This window comes from Artemia franciscana, chromosome 20 (genome assembly GCF_032884065.1).
Source record: "Artemia franciscana chromosome 20, ASM3288406v1, whole genome shotgun sequence".
Taxonomy (NCBI): Eukaryota; Metazoa; Arthropoda; class Branchiopoda; order Anostraca; family Artemiidae; genus Artemia; species Artemia franciscana.
Genome location: NC_088882.1, coordinates 18,602,552 through 18,626,778, shown reverse-complemented (window position 1 = coordinate 18,626,778; position 24,227 = coordinate 18,602,552). Strand labels below are relative to the sequence as shown.

Here is a 24,227-nt window from a genome sequence, read left to right as displayed (position 1 = left end):
CTGATGTTTCCTGGGGGACACAAGAATCATTTAAGGTTCATTTGAGAAGATTCTTCTTCTCTCACTCATCAGAACGGGGGTAATCTTACCCACTTTATCAAATCACTCAGTTTAAACATGAAACATTATTTAGGCAGAATATTATTTTTACCTTTTATTATAGGTCGGAGAGGTCTTATACCCTTAGTCAAGGGAGAGTTCCTTTACCACGAAGGTGATTGTGGTTGGGTAGAAGAAGCAGGGCCTTCTCTAATCTGTCAGAACAATTCATGGGGCTCATCTCTATTCTCATTCCTAACCTCTTCTCCTTATAAGGTACTTATCTTAGCCTCTTTGTCATTTACATTATTTATATATTTCTATAGCTTAATAAGAGCACAACACTGAAAATGTTGGGGTGGATAATTCCAGGAAATATTTAAAGGACATTTGTCCATCTATGCATTTAAAATGTATTGTATTAAATATACTACATAAATAGACAGTGAGTAGAATTTAACTACCCGGTTGAAGAGTTAGCAGCTCTCATCCTTCTTCCCACCTCTTAACAGGCGTCATCCCTTCCTCTTCATTAACCTTGAAGCGCTATTCATTAGCTTCTGTTAAAGAGTGGGGGCCAAAAGGCCTAAGTTCAGGTTGAAACTGGGTTTGATACATCAATTCTCACTCTGAGAGAAGGGATATCCCTCTTTTAAGATGCAAACTCAATGTTCTATTTAAACTATTCTCCTAACAAACCAGTAAACAATTAACAGTTATTTAATTCATCTAAGGACACCTTCCTTTCACTCATAGAAGACTCTTGCAACAAGGATTAGAGAAAAGAAGATAACTAAATGGGTAGTCGGGTAGGATATATTCAGAAACACCATAGGTAGGAGCAGGGTAATCTCTACATCAAAAATAAGAAAAATTAGAGTAATAACAAAAAACCGAATAGAAAAGGGTGTGCGAGAAGAATTTAAAGAATCAAATCAGCATTCAAATGGTGAACTTTTCTTACGATCCAGGGAGACTTTCTTATTAACAAACACCCCTAGGGTTAGTATAATAGAAACAAGCACAAAAATTCTCAGTCATATCAAAATAATTATCTCTCCCTATAAGGATCTCTTGATTGGAAATCAAGTATAATATTTATACTAGAAAGATTTATTCTCCTCATCAGTAGATAGAAAGATAAAGAAATAATCATACAACGTCAACAAAGTGCCAGTACCAAGCTGCAGTCTCGCACCGAAAATTATATTGGGGGAAGAAGTAACACTTAGCATGACGTAAAATACAAATTATGATAAAAACAGGCCAATGAGTACATGTAAGCCATAAAACCCCGTTGCTAAAAAGAATGTAGATCCGTAGATTCTATCTGCACTAGTGAAAGAGGCTTCTATGTATTCCAACCCTTGGAGAAACGAAAAATATAATCCTAGTAATATAGTAATTAGAAGTCCCTGGAGACATTGATCAAAATTATTTTCTATTAGGGCATGGTGAGCCCAGGTCACTGTAACTCCTGAGGCCAGGAGAATACTTGTATTAAGTAGGGGCACTTGAAATGGGTTAAATCTTTCTACTCCAATTGGGGGCCAGAGGGCCCGAACTTCAATATTTGGCGATAATCTTCTCTGAAAAAAATGCTCAATAGAAAGATACAAAAAAGAAAACTTCAGAAATAATATATAAAATTATTCCCCATCGTACTCCAAATCCAACTTTTGTTGAATGTATTCCTTGGAAAGTAGCCTCTCATGAGACATCTCATCATCATTGATATGAAAAACACATGATTGTAAACAACCCTGTAAAGAATAGGACTCTGTCGAAAGAATGAAACCATTTAACAAGTCCTTAAGTCATTGCAAAAGCTCCCATACCCGTAGCTAAGGGTCAAGGTCTAACATTAGCTAGATGATAAGGATGATTTAATTGATTCATTATTCTCTTGCGTAGAGAGTTATTAAGTCATAAAAACATAAGATTGAATAACAGCCACAGAGAATTCTAATATCAATAAGACAATTTGTGAAAAGATAACAGTTAAGGTAACATAGGTATTCTCTAGAGTACCTTGACCCCCTAAAAGAGTTAATAGGAGATGGCCGGCAATCATATTAGCCGCAAGTCGGACAGAGAGCGTGACAGGCCGGATTATATTTCTAATAATCTAGATCACTACCATGAAAGGTATTAAAAGAGCCAGTGTCCCTAAAGGTACAAGGTGGGCTAAAGCATTTGTAGTTTCCTTAACCCAAGTATACATGATGAAAGAAACTCAGAGAGGGGCTGCAAGTTTTAAAGTGACCGCCAAATGCCTAGTAGCAGTAAAAACGTACGGGAACAAGCCAATAAAATTGTTAAATAAAATAAACAAGAAAAGAGCGATTACTATGATATTAGCACCTAATCTAGTCGGGCCTATAAGGAGGGATATTTCCCGATTCAAGCCTATTAAAACTCTCTTAGTTAAAAATTGAGGTCGTGAGGGAATCAACCAGAAAGATATCACTATAAATAGAAATGGAGTTAGTAATCTCAATCATTTAGATAAAAAAGATGAAGCGGGATCAAATACTGAAAAGAGGTTTGTTATCATTTTCAATTCAAGTAAATAGTTTGATCGGTGAAGTTCTCAGAAGAAGAAACCGAATGAGGTTGATAGAAGAAAAAAACTAAGGCTATAATAGCTCATAGGAGAACTATAGTTACAATAAAGACTATAAGTCAAGGGAGCGGTATTATTTGAGGGATAAGAGACTGCCATTGGCTTCTTAAAGTTGACAACCTTATATTTATTAATAAACTAAGTCTCTACACCATAGGGGGTAATTACCATAAGAGAGCTTAAGAGGCTACCGCTTGACTTTCAGCCACCCTATGAAATTTGCAACTCAAGTCACTTTAAAAAGTATCTTTCTCCGACAGCTTCAATCACAATAGGTATAAAACTATGTCCAGATCCACAAATTTCGGAGCATTGTCCGTAAAACACTCCGGGTATATTTACTAGAAGTTTGGATTGGTTAAGTCGACCCGGGACTGCATCTATCTTAATATCTAAGGATGGTACGGCCCATGAATGAAGAACGTCGTCTGAAGTAATCATCAGACGGATAGCTTGATTGTAGGGCACTGGTATACGATTGTCTACGTCTAGAAGATGATATATACCGGAAGAAAGCTCATTCGAAGGGATCATGTATGAATCAAATTGGATATCATCGAAATCAGAGTATTCATAGGATCAATACCACTGATGTCCTGTTACCTTAATAGTTAGAGCAGGATTATGAATTTCATCAATTAAATAAAGAAGTCGAATAGAAGGAAGGGCAATAGCTACTAAAATAATAGCACGGATAACAGTTCAAACCGTTTCAATTGCTTGATCATCAAGTAGATAACGATGGAGAAATTTATTGGAAAATAGCGCGACTATGAAAAACCCAACATGGGAAGTAACTAAAATTACCACCAGTAGGGCATGGTCATGAAAAAAAATGAGTTGTTCTATGAAAGGTGAATTCCCATTTTGTAAGCCTAACTGGAATCATTGAGACACTTTTAAAGGGATTACCCATCTTTGGAGCTTAAATCCAACGCATATATGTTTCTGCCACTTTAAAATGTAGAGATTATAGTAATTTCTTCATAGGAGTGATCAGCAGGCGGATGAGGGTGATTTCATTCCACACTTGATCTTAAATTAAGAGAAAAGACATTAATTCGCTTAGCAATCATAGCCTCTCAGATGCAAAAAATAAATATTAGTGTAGCAACTATAGATATAATTCTTCCTAGTGAAAAAATCACATTTCATGAAGCGTACGAGTCGGGGTAATCAGCGTAACGACGTGGCATTCCGGCAAGACCTAGGAAATGTTGAAGGAAAAAGGTCAAGTTCACTCTTAAGAACATGATAAAGAAATGCACCTTAAGAAGAGACTGATTCATTTTTAATCCAGTTATTAAAGGGAATAAATGTACAAACCCTCCTATATTAGCAAACACAGCACCAATTGGTAAGACATAATGGAAATGGGCGACTACATAATAAGTATCATGGAGAACAATATCAATACAGGAGTTCGAAAGAACAACCCCTGTAAGCCCCCCTACAGTAAATAAAAATACGAATCCTAAGGCCCATAATATAGAAGGAGTTATAGTAAGTCGTGTCCCGTGCATGGTTCCGATTCATCAGAAATCTTAATTCCGGTGGGAATTGCAATAATTATAGTTGCAGCAGTGAAATATGCTCGAGTATCCACATCCATTCCGACAGTGAATATATGGTGGGCCCAAACAACAAACCCGAGGATACCAATAGCAAGCATAGCATAGATTATACCCAATGTACCAAATGCTTCCTTCTTACCTCTTTCTTGGCTAATAATATGGGACACTATCCCGAATCCAGGTAAAATTAAAATATACACTTCAGGATGTCCAAAAAATCAAAATAAATGTTTGTAAGGAACGAGGTCACCACCACCCGCGGGATCAAAGAAAGAAGTATTTAAGTTACGGTCAGTTAATAATATAGCAATAGCTCCTGCTAGGACTGGAAGAGAAAGGAGAAGAAGAACGGCCGTAATCCCTACTGCCCAAACGAAAAGAGGTATACGGTCAATGTATATTGATTGAGGTCGCATATTAATGATAGTTATAATGAAATTCACAGCTCCTAAAATGGAAGAAACACCAGCTAAATGAAGCGAAAAAATAGCTAAATCCACAGAAGGACCAGCATGGGCAATGGCCGAGGAGAGAGGAGGGTATACTGTCCATCCAGTTCCTGCACCTCTTTCAACCATAGATCTGGCTAAGAGAAGAGTCAAGGACGGTGGAAGTATTCAAAATCTTAAATTGTTTAATCGAGGGAACGCTACATCTGGGGCTCCTAGCATAATGGGTTCTAGTCAATTACCAAATCCCCCAATCAAGATTGGTATAACCATGAAAAAAATTATGATAAATGCATGAGCTGTTACAATAGCATTATAAACATGTTCATCACCAATTAGAGAACCTGGTTGACCCAGCTCTGCTCGGATAAGCATTCTTAAAAAATTCCCCACTATGCCTGCTCAAGCTCCAAAAATAAAGTATAAAGTTCCAATATCCTTGTGATTTGTAGAATAAAATCAACGTTCCATAAGTAGAGTGGCCGATTATAGGTGCTAAATTGTAAATTTAGTTAAGGAGTAATCGCGGCTCAGTAGTTTAAAAAAAAATGTAAGATTACAAATCTTGAGTTGTTTCCAACCCGAGCCTAAACAATTAAAATTACTTCACTATAGATGACGGTAACTTTGTATATAAGTGTTCAGTGCACGTAAGATTTTGATTCTTAAGGAGAAATTTAGTTTTCATATATAACAAGAAGAGATGAGGTGCCTGATAAAAATGATTACGTTGATACTGTAATTATGTAGATAATACCCTCATCTGCAGTAGTAAGTTGTTAAAGCTTAAGAACCTCTTATTTCCAGCTTTGAAGGCTGAAAGTTTAATTAACTTAAAGCTTTAGAAAAAGAATAAAGGAAGAAAAATGTTGAACCCTATCGAAAGAACAGCTAGATTCTCTATTCGCTTAGACTTTATTTCTGAGGGAAACAACAGCGAGCTTATAGCAATCTTAAAATAAAAGTAGACTGAAAGACAGGGGGATGTAACGAGGGTTAATACGAAGAGAGGGGGTAAAATATTCATTTCTAGAGATATTCACTTAATAAAAAATCCCAAGAAGGGGGGTAGCCCGGCTAAAGAAAGAAGATTAAAGGAAATCGAAGCCTTATAAATCAATATGGCATTATTATTAATTTGGGCGAGAGAGTACGTTCCCTTTTGTTGCAGTAAAACTACTACAATATAAAGGATAACTAAATCTATATATATAAAAAAAGTTGTCTGTGTGTATGTGTGTAGAGTGGCGTCATGTTTGTGTGTCGACTGAAGTCATGTTTTTCGACTGAAGTCATTATAAGGATTGAGCTGTGTGCGTCATGAAGTTGTTTGTCGACTGACGTCATGTTTGTCAACTGATGAAATTACATACCGGGACACCGGGACACAACTGACGACCGGGACACAGGGAATATAAATGTCGACCGGGAACCTCAAAGAGAAATTACAGACTGGGACACCCGGACACAAATCACGACCGGAACACAGGGAATATAAATGACGACCGGGACACAGGGACACAACTACAACGGGGACGCCGGGGGCACAGGCGGGATATATAAATGACGACCGGGACACAGGGATTGTTCGATTAGAAATTACAGACATGGACACCGGGACAGAAATGACGACCAGGACACCGGGACACAGGGAATATAAATGACAACCGGGACACTCAAAGAGAAATTACAAACTGGGACACCGGGACATAAATGACGACCGGGACACAGGGAATATAAATGACGACCGGGACACAGGGACACATCATTAGAATAATGAGGTATAGATCTGAATACGGATTGTTTTTTCCCATGGACAATTATATGTTGCATGTTCAAGAGTCAGTAAACTTGACAATCTATTTATATGCAACATATATATATATATATATATATATATATATATATATATATATATATATATATATATATATATATATATATATATATATATATATATATATATATATATATATATATATATATATATATATATATATATATATATATATATATATATATATCACAGGTAGGACACAGGGACACAACTACATTGGCGCGTAACTAATATGGCGTGTAACGACTTACGCGCGCGGGGGGGCCTGGGGGGCGCGAAGCGCCCCACCAACTAGGTGTTGGGGCGGCGCGAAGCGCCACCCCAACAGCTAGTAAGTCATATAATAAATTAATATCAAGAAAAATCTATTTATATGGATTATTAATTGGAGGAAAACGCCATAATCAGCCGAAGATTGGATTCATTAATTCCTCCTAATCCACCAATCAATGCTCTGATGAGAATAAAAAAAGAATTTGTAAACTGTATTATATCTAATCCGAGAAGGGGTCCAATTTTCTGGAAATTTATTAAAAGGGATAAAAACTTTCATGATATAGATCTAGAAATACTTACTATTCACATATGAAACGGGGCTACAAAAATCTTAATCAGTAGGGCAAAAGGAATTAAGAATGAGAATGATTGATTCAAAATACTTGCTAAAAATACGATTGATGCTACTGACTGAATTACAAAATATTTTAATCTACTTTCCTTTCTTTCTTCAATTATGATGGGAATAAAGCTTAAAGAATTTATTTCCATTCTAAGCCACAAACTTAGCCAGGAGTGAGAAGACACCATAAGGATGTAAGAAAAAAACAGGCAACCCCCCCGAGAGAAGGAACCCCCCCGCCGAGGCTACGCTTCAGGCTGAAGCGTAACGAGGGGGGAGTTCTTCTCTGAGGCCAATCTCAATATAATAACCTTATTTCAATCTAACAGTAGACAACAATTTACCTGTACTAAAGACCAATTTTCTGCCGCAATTGATTGACATTTTCATACCCCCTATTTCATACCCTATTATAAAAATCATCTATTTTTCAATTATCTGATTGGATCAAAATAGGGGTACCCGAGCCCTCTTGGGGATATTTAGGTCTCCAAATGTAAAAAAAATATTCACTTCATAATTTTGGAGAAAAATTAAGGTTGAGTTTTACAGGGTTAAAGGCAAGGTCTTGAAAGAGAGAGTTTTTCAGCCTTTATCAAGGCCCCCCGAATTAATCACGTAAACAGAGTCACAAAATTTCCTAAATATAACTTTTAAGCTGATTTTTAGCGATTTTAGAGATTTTTGAATCCGGAATTTGAAATGAATTTATCTATACAGAACGTCATTATAATCTTATTAAATACAAAAATAATACTTTATTACAGGTACATTTAATAAGATATAAAATTATCCGTAGTATTCTTTGTCCTAACACAAAGTGTTAGGACAAAGAATACTACAAATAAGCTTATGACTATATTAAATTTTAAACCCTCTTAAGAGGGTTGTATTAAATGAGATAATGATTTTATTTATCCTGGAGCAACAAATCTTCCAGGATAAATATAAATCAATATCTCTAGGTTATTTCAGAAACCCTCTTAAGAGGGTTTAAAAAAATTTAATATTATTTAAACACCAACTAGCGCCGCCCCAACAGCTAGTCTATCTATATAAAAACAAGTTGTTTGTTTGTGTGTTGACTGATGTCATTATAAGGATTGAGCATTATGCCGTCATGAAGTTGTTTGTCGACTCACGTCATGTTTGTCGACTGACAAAATTACAGACCTGGACACCTGGACACAAATGACGAACAGGACACCGGGACAAAGGGAATATAAATGACGACCGGGACACTCAAAGAGAAATTACAGACTGGGACACCAGGACACAAACAACGACCGGGTCAAAGGGAATATAAATGACGACCGGGACACTCAAAGAAAAATTGCAGACCGGGACACCGGGACACAAATGACGACCGGGACACTGGGGCACAAATGACGACCGGGACACAAATGACGACCGGGACACCAGGACACAAATGATGACCGGGACACCGAAACACAGGGAACATAAATGACGAACGGGATACTCAAAGAGAAGTTACAGACTGGGACACCGGGACACAGGGAATATAAATGACAACTGGGACACAGGGACACAACTACAACGGGGATGCCGGGGGGCACAGGAGGATATATAAATGACGACGGGGATACAGGGAATGCTCGATTACCAATCACTATCAACAAAAATCAAGGGCAGACATTACAATAATGAGTCATAGATCTGAATACAGATTGTTTTTCCCATAGACAATTATATGTTTCATGTTCAAGAGTCGGTAAACCTGACAATCTATTTATATGCACAGACAATGGGACAGCGAAGAATGTTGTATAATCGCAAGTTTTACGTAGTTAAAAACATATATATATCTATCTATATTCACAGGTGGGACACAGGGACATAACTACAATAGCGCGTAACAAATTATGCGTGCGGGGAGGGGGGCTTGAGGTGTTGGGGTGGCGCGAAGCGCCACCCCGACCCCCAACAGCTAGGAAAAAAAATAAGTTGTCTGTGTGTTGTGTGTTGACTGATGTCATGCATGTTTGTCGACTGAAGTCATTATAAGGATTGAGAATTATGCCATCATGAAGTTGTTTGTCGACTCACGTCATGTTTGTCGACTGACAAAACTACAGACCGGGACACAAATGACGACCGGGACACTGGGAAATAGGGAATATAAATGACGACCGGGACACAGGGACACAACTGCAACGGGGACGCCGGGGGGAACAGGGGGATATATAAATGACGACCGAGGCACAGGGAATGTTCGATTAGCAATCACCATCAACAAAGCTCAAGGGCAACCATTAGAATAATGAGGTATAGATCTGAATACGGATTGTTTTTCCCATGGACAATTATATGTTGCATTTTCAAGAGTCTGTAAACCGGACAATCCATTTATATGCACAAACGATGTATATATATATGCACAGACACACACATATATATATATATATATATATATATATATATATATATATATATATATATATATATATATATATATATATATATATAAAAAGGTAAAGGATACGGCATTAGACTTTACAGTCCCTACCGGTGGTGCTGATCTCCCTTTCTTGGCCCTTCAGCCAGGAAGTGCAATGGGGGGTTGGGGGCCAGCCATCCTGTGCTTTCACACACCCTTCCTGTTTACCTTCCCCAGATTTCTCCAGGTACCCATTTAGAGCTGGGTCGACTCTGGCTAAGCTTACAGAGTCACGCCACTGACCCCCGTCCCAACTGAATATATATATATATACATATATATATATATATATATATATATATATATATATATATATTTATATATATATATATAAATATATATATATATATAATAAAATAAGTTGTCTGTCTGTCTGTGTGTCAGGTGACGTCATGTTTCTGTGTCGACTGACGTCATGAAATTAGTTGTCGTCATTTTTGCTATGACGGTGACCTCATTAACGGTATTTAAGACATTTGTTCACGGAAAAATGTTTAATTGTAAAATGACTGAAGAACCTACAATGGCAACAGCCGAGGAAGCTGCTCAAAGAGTTTATGCCAAAAAACTTGCTGCTGATAGAGAAAGTAAGAAAAGAAAGCGTTCCGAGGAATCACAAGAACAGCAAGAAAACAGGCTTGCAGCTGATAGAGAAAGTAAGAAAAGAAAGCGTGCCGGGTAATCACAAGAACAGCAAGAAAACAGGCTTGCGGCTAAAGAACGCAAAACCGCGCAGTTAGATGAAAATCCACCTGGACAGCGAGAGTCAAAACATATCAAAACTGAAAATGATAGCGATGATGATTGGGTTTGGGATTTTGACTTGGATAAGGTCATCAATTCCTACCAGATTTAAGTTAAAAAAAAAAGGTTTGTCGATATGTACTTCATAGTGACGCTGAAAAATAAAGAAGAAATAAAAAAAAAAATAAAAAGAAAAAACACTCAAATAGAAATTACAGACCGGGACACAAATGACGACCGAGACAGAGGGAATATAAGTGACGACCGGGAACCTCAAAGAGAAATTACAGACTGGGACACCCGGACACAAATCACGACCGGGACACAGGGAATATAAATGACGACCGGGACACAAGGACACAACTACAACGGGGACGCCAGGGGCATAGGCGGGATATATAAATGACGACCGGGACACAGGGATTGTTCGAATAGAAATTACAGACCGGGACACCGGGACACAAATGACGACCGGGACACCGGGAATATAAATGACGACCGGGACACTCAAAGAGAAATTACAAACTGGGACACCGGGACACAAATGACGACCGGGACACAGGGAATATAAATGCGACCGGGACACAGGGACACATCATTAGAATAATGAGGTATATATATATATATATATATATATATATATATATATATATATATATATATATATATATATATATATATATATATATATATATATATATATATATATATATATATATATATATATATATATATATCTATATTCATAGGTGGGACACAGGGACACAACTACAATGGCACATAACGACGTAAGCGCACGGGGGGCTTGGGAGGAGGGGGGACGCGAATATACTTAATAACGACGGTTCAAAATTTTCTCGATGGGACAAACAAGTTTTACATATCTATTGACCATTGCTCATGGTCTACACTTTCACCAGACGACTATAGATACCCTGGAAGATATATCACCAGACGACACCCCGCTCTTTACGCTAAAGTTTTTTATTCTTTTAAAAATTAGAGTTGCGACAAAGAATCAAACTTAAGCGCAAGGAGCGGGGTGTCGAGGAGGAAAAGCCCCTTTCATATACGGAGTAATTTCTGTTCGTTTTAAGTTTTAACGTCGCTCCTTAATTTCATTTCAAAAAACTTGTTTTTTTTTTATTTAATTTCTGAAAGTATTTGAATTAATGCATGTCTGATTTTGGCTCTCCGTACATAAATCATTAAAATGAAATTTGTATATTAATTCTTTTTTTGGATAAATGGCTTTCTCTTAGTTTTGATCAGAAGATTTTGATAAATAAGGGGTGGGGAAGGAGGCCTAGTTGTCCTCCGATTTTTCGGTTACTTAAAAAGGCAACTAGAACTTTTAATTTTTAACGAATGTTTTTATTAGTAAAAAATACACGTAACTTAAGAATTAACTTACGTAACAAACTCTTATATTCTTATATTTTTGATTATATATGTGAGAGGGTTTGTCCCCTCGTTAATACCTCGCTTTTCACACTAAATCTTAAATTTTGACCCAATGATTTAAGAATGACCCCTGAATCAGAAAGGCCATAGAATAAATAGTTGAAACTACTAGAAATAATTTAGCATAAAGAGCGAAATATTTATCTCCTCCTAAATACCTCGCTCTTTATGCTAAAGTATTTTTAGAACCCCTCATATGCGTAATAATCTCTGTTCGTTATAAGTTTTGATGCTTCTCCTAACTTTCAATTGAAAAAGCTTTTTCATGTTTATATTTTAATTTTTTTTAATAGAAATGCTAGAAAATCTTGCACCCTTTTCATCGAATTTCTCTTCCCCCATGAAATATTCCTCCAAGGAAAGATCCTCCCATATAGCTCCTTCCCTGAACCCCACACCCAAACCAAAAGAATCCCCTTGATAACGTCGGCACATTTCCCAGTAACTAATACTGTATGTAAACATTGGTAAAAGTTTGTAACTTGCAGCCCCTCCCCCAGGGACTGTGGGGGATAAGTCATCCCCAAAGACGTAGTTATTATGGTTTTTGACTATGCGGAACAAAATGGCTATCTCAAAATTTGATCCGTTGACTTTGGAAAAAAATGAGCGTGGCAGGGGGCCTAAGTGCCCTCCATTTTTTGGTCACTTAAAAAGGGCACTAGAACTTTTAATTTCCGTTAGAATCAGCCCTCTTGGAACACTCTAGGACCACTTGGTCGATACAACGACCCCTGGGAAAAAAAAAACAACAAACAAATAAGCACATATCCGTGATTTGTCTTCTTGCAAAAAATACAAAATCCCACATTTTTGTAGATTGGACCTTGAAATTATTTCTAAGGGGTTTTCTGATACGCTGAATGCGATGGTGTGATTTTCGTTTAGACCCTATAACTTTTAGGGGGTGTTTTTTCCTATTTTCCAAAATGAGGCAAATTTTCTCAGGCTCGTAACTTTTGATGACAAAGACTAAATTTGAGGAAACTTATATATTTAAAATCAGCATAAAAATCCAATTCTTTTGATATATCTTTTAGCATCGAAATTCCGTTTTTCAGGTTTCGTTTACTATTGAGCCGGGTCGCTGTTCGTTACCATGAACTGTTTGATTGTAAAGTCTAAAACTGACCGCGCCACTTTGCTTAACTAAAAACTGTATGTCTTGAAAACTAAATTTTGAACTGTAAAAGTATTTTTTTTTCTATGTTCTTCTGTAAAAGTCAATACCCTAAGGCGTCTTTGCCATTTCAGTGAAAATAAACCATACTACAAATATTTTCTTTTCCAGTTATTACAAGATTGAAAATGAAAGTAAACTTTACCGTAAAATGACGACCAGATCTGATGAGTATTCTACATTTAATTCTCTTATATATAAAATATTCAGTGGGGTTTTATTAGTTCTTTCTAAAATTAAATAAAGAAACTAAATTTTAAAACTGAAAGTAAGGAGCGACATTAAAACTTAAAACGAACAGAGATTACTCCGTATATGAAATGGGTTGTCCCCTCCGCAATCCCTCGCTCTTTACGCATAAGTTCTGTTACGCTAAGTAATTTCTGTTCGTTTTAAGTTTTAATGTCGCTCCTTACTTTCAGTTAAAAAAAACTAGTTTTTTTTTAATTTAATTTCTGAATGTTTTTGAATTAATGCATGTTTGATTTTGGCTCTCCGCACATAAATTATTAAAATTAAATTTGTATATTAATTCTTTTGTTGGAAAAACGGCTTTCTCTTAGTTTTGAGCAGACAATTTTGAGAAATAAGGGGCGGGGAAAGGGGCCTAGTTACCCTCCAATTTTTCGGTTGCTTAAAAAGGCAACTAGAGCTTTTAATTCTTAACGAACGTTTTTGTTAGTAAAAAATATACGTAACTTAAGAATTAACTTACGTAACAAACTTTTATAATCTTATATTTTTATTATGTATACGAGGGGCTTTGTCCCCTCGTTAATACCTCACTCGTTACACTAAATCTTAAGTTTTGTCCCAATTCCTTAAGAATGAACCCTGAATCCGAAAGGCCGTAGAATAAATAGTTGTAATTACTAAAAGTTCTTAGCATAAAGAGCTAGGTATTTATCTCCTTCTAAATTCCTCGCTCCTTATGCTAAAGTATTTTTAGAGCCCCTCATATGCGTAATAATCTCTGTTCATTTGAAGTTTCAATGTTACCCCTTATTTTCAATTGATAATAGTTTTCGTGTTTATTTTTTCATTGTTTTTTTTTTTTTATAGCAAAGCTAGAAAATCCTGCACCCTTTTCATTGAATTTTTCTTCCCCCATGACATATTCCTCCAAGAAAAGATCCTCCACCATAGCCCCCTCCCCTCAACCCCACCCCCCAAACCAAAAAAATCCCCCTGAAAACGTCTGCAAACTTCCCAATAACCACTACTGTATGTAAACACTGGTCAAAGTTTGTAACTTACAGCCCCTCCCCCAGGGATTGTGGGGGAGTAAGTCATTCCCAAAGACACAGTAATAATGGTTTTCGACTATGCGGAACAAAATGGCTATCTCAAAATTTAGATCCGTTGACTTTGGGAAAAAATGAGCGTGGGAGGGGGGCCTAGGTACCCTCCAATTTTTTTGGTCACTTAAAAGGGGCACTAGAACTTTTCATTTCCGTTAGAATGACCCCTCTTACGAAGTTCTAGGACCAATTGGTCGATACGATGACCCCTGGGAAATAAAAAAAAAAACAAAAAAACACATAAGCACACATCCGTGATTTGTCTTCTGGCAAAAAATACGAAATTCCACATTTTTGTAGATAGGAAGTTTAAATTTTTGCTATAGGGTTCTCTAATTCGCCGAATGCGATGGTATGATTTTCATTAAGATGCTATGACCTTTAGGGGGTGTTTCTCCCTATTTTCCAAAATAAGCCAAATTTTCTCAGGCTCGTAACTTTTGACGGCAAAGACTAAATTTGATGAAACTTATATATTTATAATCAGCATGAAAATCAAATTCTTTTGATGTATATTTTAGCATCAAAATTCCGTTTTTAAGAGTTTCGTTTACTATTGAGCCGGGTCACTCCTTACCCGGGAGTTACCACGAACTGTTTGACTGTTCAAGACACATATACTTTTCATTGAAGTGCCAATGATACCGTAGGCTTTGGACTTTTACAGTTATGGAAAGTGGTAATTGTTCTTATATTTCGTACTTATTGACAATTAAAGGATTACTTAAAAAACAAGTTTTTTGTTTAGTTTTGGACCCATGCGTTATTAAAAAAAGAATCTAAGCATGAGAAAGTTGAAATTCGACTAAAAAGGAACCACAGGGAGTGTACCCTTCTTGTTTGACAAGTCCAATGGAAATTCCTTTTAGAAAAGGCGATTAGGATGATAGGAATAAAAACAGTTCGATATCGTGAATGCTTTAGTTGTAACTATCAGATTACATTTATAAGTAAAAAAATTGCAAGAAAATTGACTCCTATGGAAATAATTGGTTATAAAGGTTATAAGAATTTTATTTTCTTTTTTTTCATCTAAATTTATTGTATTGTGTTGCCAACATCGACATTCACAAGGAATCTAATCACGGCTTGTGTTTCAAGATAAGTTTGTGGGAGTTCTGAACAATGAGTTATCATAGAAATGTGGAAGATAATTATATGTTCAATTGAAAAATCCACCATTTTTAGCTTTGGTTAACTTTTATGCAGACTTTTTCATGCACAAATTCTTTTCTGATTTGTCAACTCTCTGTATTTTGGAATTTTCAAACAGTTCGCGGTAACGAACTGTAGTAAGGAGCGACCCAGCTCAATAGTTACTAAAACTCTAAAAAATAGAATTTCGGTACCAATAGCCACATTAAAAGAATCGCATTTTAATGCTGATTTTAAATATATAAATTTAATCAAGTTTAGTCTTGCCCATCAAAAGTTAGTAGCCTTAGAAAATTTGCGTTATTTGAGAAAATAGGGGGAAACACCCCCTATAAGACATAGAATCTTAACGAAAATTACACCGTCAGATTCAGCATATCAGAGAACCCTACGGTAGAATTTCAATCAAGCTCCTATATACAAAAATACGGAATTTTGTATTTTTGACAGAAGGAAGATCACGGATGCGTGTTTATTTGTTTTGTTTCCGCAGGGGTAATCGTATCGACCCAGTTGTCCTAGAATGTTAGGAGAGCACCCATTATAACGGAAATGAAAAGTTCTAGTGCCCATTTTCAGTGACCAAAAAATTGGAGGGCACGTAGGCCCCCTCCCACGCTAATTATTTTCCCAAAGTCAACGGATCAAAATTTTTGAGATAGCCATTTTATTCAGCGTAGTCGAAAAACCTTATAACTATGTCTTTGGGGACGACTTACTCACCCAGTCCCCGTGGGAGGGGCTACAAGTTACAAACTTTGACCAGTGCTTACACATAGTAATGGTTATTGGGAAGAGTACATGTGTTTTCAGGAGAATTTTTTGGTTGGGGAGGGTTTGATAAGAGGGGGATATGCTTAGGGAATTAGTCGATAATATTAGTGGGATACTGGAAATCATTAACAAAATATTACCTCATACATCTCATATTTTTATTAACAGTATAATTAAGCAAATAGAAATTACATTAAGAAGAGAAATTCTAACTTTGCTGACAGGAAAACCACTAATAAATTTTGCTACTCAAGATGGTTTTTTAAACGTTGTTGAAGCTTCATTAATTTCAAGCCATGGTGAGTGGCCACAGCATGACAAGGAACGGAAAACACCTTTACATTATGCTGTTCAATATAATCAAAGCAGTATTGTGGGGTATTTATTAACCTATCATAATGATATCTTGGAAGAGCATATTCTAGAGCACGGAACCTTCAAAAAAGAGGAATATAGAGCGACAAAATTAGTTACTTTTGTAAAAAAAATGATATTTATGATAAAACTGCTCTCTATTATGCTATTGAAAACAATGGACGAGAAATTGCTTGCGATTTATTATTGAAAGGTGCTTATAGCAAAAACTTAAACATACAAAAATTAGTGTCATATGTAATTGGACAAGTTAGCGCAGCCTATGCTGCCCAGGATCACAAGCTTAGACCGATAGAAGAGAAATTATTGTTACAAGATCCAAGTCCAGCTTCTGAACTAAGTTTAAATAAAGGACTTCCAAGGCTGCTTTCTTATTTTTTTTGGCATGGCCGGCTTGAAGTGATTAAAGCTATCCTAAATGCTGTAGAGGATCCAGAGAAAAAAAAGGTATCTGATAAATGAAGCGGATAACAATTTTCAAACAGTTCGTGGTAACGAACTGTAGTAAGGAGCGACCAGGCTCAATAGTAAACTAAACTCTAAAGAACGGAGTTTTGATGCTAAAAGATACATCAAAAGAATCGAATTTTTACGCTGATTCTAAATATATCAGTTTCAATTAATTTATTCTTTTTCATCAAAAGTTACGAGCCTGAGAATATTTGCCTTATTTTGGAAAATAGGGGGAAACATCCCTTAAAGTCATAAAATCTTAATAAAAACCACACCATCACATTCGGCGTATCAGAGAACCCTACAGCAAAAATTTCAAAATTTGTCTTGCCAGAAGACAAATCACGGGTGCGTGTTTATTTGTTTGTTTGTTTTTTTTCCAGGGGTCATCGTATCGACCAAGTGGTCCTAGAGTGTCGCAAGAGGGCTCATTCTTACGGAAATGAAAAGTTCTAGTTCCCTTTTAAGTGATCAAAAAATTGGAGGGCACCTAGGCCCCCTCCCAAGCTCATTTTTTTCCAAAAGTCAACGGATTAAAATTTTGAGATAGCCATTTTGTTCCACATAGTCAAAAACCATAATAACTATGTCTTTGGGAATGACTTACTCCCCCACAATCCCTGGGGGAGTGGCTGCAAGTTGCAACTTTGACCAGTGTTTACATATAGTAATGGTTATTGGGAAGCGTACATACGTTTTCAGGGGATTTTTTTGGTTTGGGGGGTGGGGTTGATAGGAGGGGGCTATGTGAGAGGATATTTCCTTGGAGGAATATATCATGGGGGAAGAAAAATTCAATGAAATGGGTGCAGGATTTTCTAGCATTACTATAAAAAAAATGAAAAAATAAACATGAAAACGTTTTTTCAATTGAAAGTAAGGAATAGCATTGAAATTTAAAACGAACAGAGATTATTACGCATATTAGGGATTCTAAAAATACTTTAGCATAAAGAGCGAGGTATTTAGGAGGAGATAAATACCTCGCTCTTTATGCTAAAATATTTTTAGTAATTTCAACTATTTATTTTACGGCCTTTTTGATTCAGGAGTCATTCTTAAGGAATTAGGACAAAATATACGATTTAGTGTAAAGAGCGAGATATAACGAGGGTACAAACCCCCTCGTACACATAATAAAAATATAAGAATATAAAAGTTTGTTACGTAAGTTAATTCTTAATTTACGCATATTTTGTACTAATAAGAACGTTCGTTAAAAATTAAAGGTTCTAGTAACCTTTTTAAGTAACCGAAAAATTGGAGGGCAGCTAGGCCTCCTTCCCCACCCCTTATTTCTCAAAATCGTCTGATCAAAACTAAGAGAAAGCCATTTAGCCAAAAAAAAACTAATATACAAATTTCATTTCAATAATTTATGTACGGAGAGCCAAAATCAAACATGCATTAATTCAAAAACGTTCAGAAATTTAATAAAAAAAATAGTTTTTTAACTGAAAATAAGGAGCAATATTAAAACTTAAAACGAACAGAAATTACTCTGTATATGAAATGGGTTGTCCCCTGCGCAATCCCTCGCTCTTTATGGTAAAGTTTGACTCGTTGCCACAATTCTACTTTTTAAAACAATTAAAAGCTTTAGCGTAAAGAGTGAGGAATTGCGGAGGGGACAACCCATTTCATATACAGAGTAATTTCTGTTCGTTTTAAGTTTTAATGTCGCTCCTTACTTTCAGTTAAAAAAACTTGTTTTTTTATTTTACACCCTTAGATCGTGTGAACCTCAGTGGAGAACTAAGCGATGATGATAGACTGAAGATTACAAAATATTTAGTCGATAACAGAGGTATAGAGACCAACTATTCAGTTGACTTTGTAGACGGTACAGCATGTCATTACACAAAAATTCTAGCGGCTGCTGCTAGAAAAGGTCATATAAAAACCTTTAAACATTTTTAAAGTGAAGACAAAGATAATGTTAATACACATTTATATGTAGCATTGCTTTGCAATAATTTTAATATTATACAATATCTTTATGATACCTATACAATTACTGCTGCATTACTTGAAAATGGCAATACTGCATTACATGCTGCAATTGATTCTGGAGCTAACCTAAAAACTATTAAGTATTTAATTGGCAGAGGAGAAAATATTAATGCTAGAAATAAGCGGTGTCAATCACCTTTATTCATGGCGATATTCAAAAGACGTAGATTGAATATAATATAATATTTGATTAGCCATGGAGCTGATGTTAATTTGGAAGATAATTCAGGTAAAACGCCTTTATTTTACGCTATGAAGATAATAAATGATGAAAGAGAATCACCAAAGAATATAATAACAAGTAGAGGATACTATAAAATATTTGTTAGTACATTGCAATGCAAAAATTCCTGAATCATTCAGGAATCAAGCTGAATTATTTAAAAATCCAGATGGATTTAATTTGAATCGCTATTTTGAAAAGTCGCTTCGTTTACATTTAAAGCATACACATTCGATTAAATTTATTACACGTAAGAACGGAAATGTTAATCTTTCAGATAGAAATGGAAATACACCATTACATTGGGCTGCTGACTTACAACAAGTCGAAATTGTCAAGCTATTGTTGCAACATGGTGCTATCTATAATGTAATTAACTTGAATGGAAGTACACCGCTTGAAGACTTAACATCAAGACATACAGATTTATTGAATGAAAAAGGAAAGAAAATTGTTTAGCTACTGAATACATTAGACCAACTGTTTAATAGTAAAATTTCAACTAATCGGTTATTATTATGTTCTAAAGAATTGAAAATGAGAGACTTTGGGCCATACACAGAAGGCTATCCAGTAGATAATCCAATAATGTTTATGCTTAATGCGCAAGATAATCAAACGAATTCATTGCTACACTTAGCTACTAATATGAATGATAAACAAGCCTTGACCCTCTTCCTAAAAGCTAACCATGATTACTTGACAGAAAAGCGATTTAATTTTTTTTTTAAAGACTACCAGCCCAAATTCATGAATGCAGCTAATAATGAAGGTGATATGCCGATACATATTGCAGCCAGAGAAGGTAATACTGACATTGTTCACTTACTTTTAGAAAATGGAGCTATTTTTAATGCTAAGAACGAAGAAGGTTATACTCCCAAGGAACTTTCAAATGATCATATTGTGGACCAAGTATTAAAATCAGTTAACATGTTTTTGAATATCAACGATGGAAAAAGTAAGCAAATAATGCAAGAATATATAAATAAACAGGGGGCATCGGTATACGTTAATACTAGAGATAAAAATCATAAAACAGCTTTACATCACGCTGTTGCATCTAGTAGGATTGATATTATAAAGCTTCTCTTACAGAATAATGCAGATCCGAATGCTTTATATGCTAATCATTATACGCCACTCCATTTTGCTGTTGAAAACAACAATATAGAAGCGGTTGAGCTTTTATTGAAACACGGTGCATATTTCAATATTAAAAACAAACAAGGAAAGTCACCGTTTGAACATATTGAGAACAAAACATTTGATTCTGTTAACAATTCATGTTCAAATTTACTAGGCTCAATCAACGAATTATTTATTGGTATAGAGAGTGACGATCCTGAAAGTACTATCAATTATTTCAAGATCAGATGTCTACAACAAACTTATAGAATCAACATCGAAACTATTATTAATGTACGGGATGATCTTGGAAACACGCTTCTGCATTATGCAGCTGATTATGCTTACAGGGATATCGTTAAACTTTTGTTACAACACGGTGCTATCTTTAATAGAAAGAACAAATTTGATTATCCACCAATTAATTTTGCTTCTCGAGATATTTATGACTTACTCAATTCGATTAACGAAATATTTGACCATACTAATTGTATGTATTCAACACAAGTTGATATGAAAATAATAAGGAATGTCCGCAATGATGAAGGTATGATAATACTGCATGCAGCTGTTAAGGAGGGAAATCTTAATGCTATGATAGCATTGTTAAAGGCTGGTGCAAGCATTGATGCTGAAGATATTCATGATAATAGACCTCTTGATTATGCCCAACAAGGACACATAAAAAATATCTTAGAAGCTAGTAGAGACCTGTTGCGAGAGGTGCGGAGTAATAATGTGAATAACGTGGAAAAACTGATTGCGAGGGAAGCTGTGGTTAGTTCTTCAGCTTTACTTCTAGCGGTTAAACATGGCTACTGTGAAATTGTTAAGAGCATGTTAAAAAGTTTCATAGTTAATGTAGAGCTAGAATATATTCTAAAATCCATGGATGAGGATGGAAACTCTGGTTTGCATCTAGCCCTAGGGCATAGACATTATGAAATTGCTAAAATATTACTAGCTTATGCCAAAAATATCAACGATAATGGAACAACACTTAAGCAGCTTATCGAAAGTGCTAACCATGCAAATAAGAAACCATTTGACTTATCAACAGATAAAAACAAATCAAAAGAAGTTACTGAAGCAATGTTTAATTAAGTTTAGCAATTAACGAGTGTTATTACTTTATTTTAAACTAGTCTCAATAATTAATTCAAGAATTGAGCACCGTAAAATCAACAGAAACATAAAGAAAATAATAATATGAACAAAAATTATAGAAATGCCTAATAAAATGTAATATTCCTGCTATAAATATATTAAGATTTATTGCCAACAGTCTGAGTAATATTTTGTTTATTAAACTGAAAAATGGATTTTTTGTAAATCTATTTGTTTTCACTAAAACGCACATAACATTTTGGTTTTTACACGATATAAAAAGTGTCAGTTAGTGTTAGGAGTTTTGGTCATACTCATATATATATATTCTATAATATACATATATATAGTTATGTTTAGAGTTAGAATTTATGATGTTGTTAGTCTTACTTTTGTTACTTTCGCTTCTACTTTTGCTATTGCTTCTACTAACATTACTATAATAATACTGTATGTACTACTAACTACTGCAAATTCTACGACCACGAGAAATTGTGATTGTGACTCCTTATAACCGTTACTGAAGCCAATTGTGAATGTGACAGCAAATATTTATGAATATGAAGAGATTCAACTGTGACAACCTGTGAGTACTTTTGACCATGACAGCAAGTTTATTTAATGCCAATGCTTGCTGATGTGGGATTAGTACATGGAACTACGACTGCTTTTGGCTGCGAAAAGTAACACCTCTGAGTTCTTACGACTGCGATAAATGAAAACTCCAACTTTTTGAGACTGCCTACTCTTGCGAGAGTGACACCATGTTACTGTGACTGTGTTTGCTTAAGACTACTATTAGTTTCAATTTGATTGCAACTGCTTTCGATAGGAACTATTGGAGGCTTTAATAATTTTGGATTAGAGCTACTTGTGACGGCACCTACAAGTACTAGCAACTGCACTCCGGTGTGACTGCAGAGAACTTTTATAGGTTAATAATAATATATTAATATTAATAATAATATTAATAATAATATTAATTAATAATAATAATATTAATAATATTAATTTTAACTGGAATTATGACATTTATTTTTAGGTCACTGTGGATCACTTTTCCAATCTCAATGAGGTCTCACGAAAAGCACAGTCTTATGAACAAAATTTTTGGGCATGAAATCTTGCAACAAAACGAATCTTATCCTGAAGAGTTTTTGATGAAGTCTCATGAGACTAGTAATCTCGTCAATTAAATTTTTTACATGAAATCTTGCAACAAAATGAATCGTTAATAAAAAAAAATGTTGTAAATTTAAACTAAAGCTTATATTCCAAGTTTTATTAATTTTGTATATTTGCTCATTTTTTGAATATCTGGGAATTTTTTTCCAGTTCCGTATTCATTTCAAAAATCAAACTCGAGTGTAAATTATAGAGTAACCCAGATATGGAAATTATAAATAATAGAAATGAAAGATTTAATTAGCTTTTATAGAGGGATAGATTTATTTTAAAAAAGTGAAATGACAATGTTTATTAGCAACCCCAAAGAGAGAAAAAACTTGTCCAATGGGGTTTCGATACCAAAAAGAAGACAAACAATCCAAATAATACCCCCCATTGGCACAATAAAGCTTACATCTCAACATATTTACTAATATTGTGCCACTTGTTTTGTTTGCATTGTTTGTGCCACTTATAATAAATTTTTCAAACCTGTTCTTACTGCAGGAAAGATGAAATGGAGACGGAACTGATGGAGAATGAACCCTGCAATCACCTTGAGAGTTCACATCAGCCACAATCACCTAGTCCTAAACCAATAGGAAGACCCAGAACAGATATTTCTGAATATAAACCTTTACGCCGACCCAAAGCGGATGTTCTAGAAGAGGAAAAGTAAGTTGTCACACTAAATTTTATTTATTTTCAATATCCTATTTTGCTTTTAAAAAATCGCAAAAACTGTAAATTTCATGTAACTCATATTTTCTCTACTTTTGTAGAGGAAGAGTAAGTAGTATTCACTTTGAGACAGGATTGAAATTTTTCATAAAATTGTATGTGGAATCAACTATAAGTATACTGATACTAGGTAAATTTCTTTCTATTTACTTAGTTCCACTTAGTACGAAGTTACTTATTCGTCTCGTATGCTCTTCCTTCCAACATAAGGTTCATAAATCATTTGACGATTTCTTAAGAAATAAGAATTAACTCGGTACTGCCCCAGTAGTGGTAAAAAAAGGATGAAGAAGAAAAAAAGGAGACGCTTTAATGTTTCCAATCAAAAGTTGATTTTGTTGTAAAAAAATGGACGTTATAGTTATCCTGCCTACTGCTATAAATGTCGTTTCTAACGATCAGTTGTGTTAAAGTATTGAAGTCCAAGAATTAAAAATGATCATATTTTATAATCTTAGCAGAAGTACACATTTTTTTTGCAGTGTTGTGATTGAAAAAATGCATTGTTAACAACAGAAATTTCTGTGAAATATATTAGCTACAAATATCCAATTCTTTTAATGCCCTTCAGGTTTAAAATTAACCTGAATGTAAACATTTGCGCCGACCAAAAGCGGATGTTGTAATAGAGGAAAAGTAAGTAGCCACTCTAAATGTTGTTTATTTTCAATCTATTTTGCTTATTAAAAATTCGAAAAAATTGCAAATTTCATTTATCTCATATTTTTTCTACCTCTGTAGACGAAAAGTAAGTAGCATTAACTTTCATTAAGCTGAGTTTGTAATAAATTAAGCTTTGA

At 35.1% G+C, this 24,227-nt stretch overlaps 1 protein-coding gene and 2 pseudogenes across 1 annotated transcript; 1 reads left to right on the top strand and 2 right to left on the bottom strand.

Annotated features, from left to right (window-relative positions):
• The first annotated feature begins 68 nt into the window (after nucleotides 1-68).
• LOC136039841 (putative ankyrin repeat protein RF_0381) lies at nucleotides 69-22,097 on the top strand. Its single transcript, XM_065723757.1, has 2 exons — nucleotides 69-315; nucleotides 19,562-22,097. The coding sequence occupies exon 2, from the start codon at nucleotides 19,822-19,824 to the stop codon at nucleotides 21,514-21,516; it is 1,695 nt and encodes a 564-aa protein (XP_065579829.1). The 5' UTR covers nucleotides 69-315; nucleotides 19,562-19,821; the 3' UTR covers nucleotides 21,517-22,097.
• On the bottom strand, nucleotides 2,876-4,277 carry LOC136040012 (cytochrome c oxidase subunit 2-like; annotated as a pseudogene).
• On the bottom strand, nucleotides 4,197-5,063 carry LOC136039839 (cytochrome c oxidase subunit 1-like; annotated as a pseudogene).
• Nucleotides 22,098-24,227: the final 2,130 nt, after the last annotated feature.

Coding starts and splice junctions, on each gene's coding strand:
- LOC136039841 (XM_065723757.1), top strand. CDS start 19,822: ATGAGAGACTTTGGGCCATACACAGAAGGCTATCCAGTAGATAATCCA.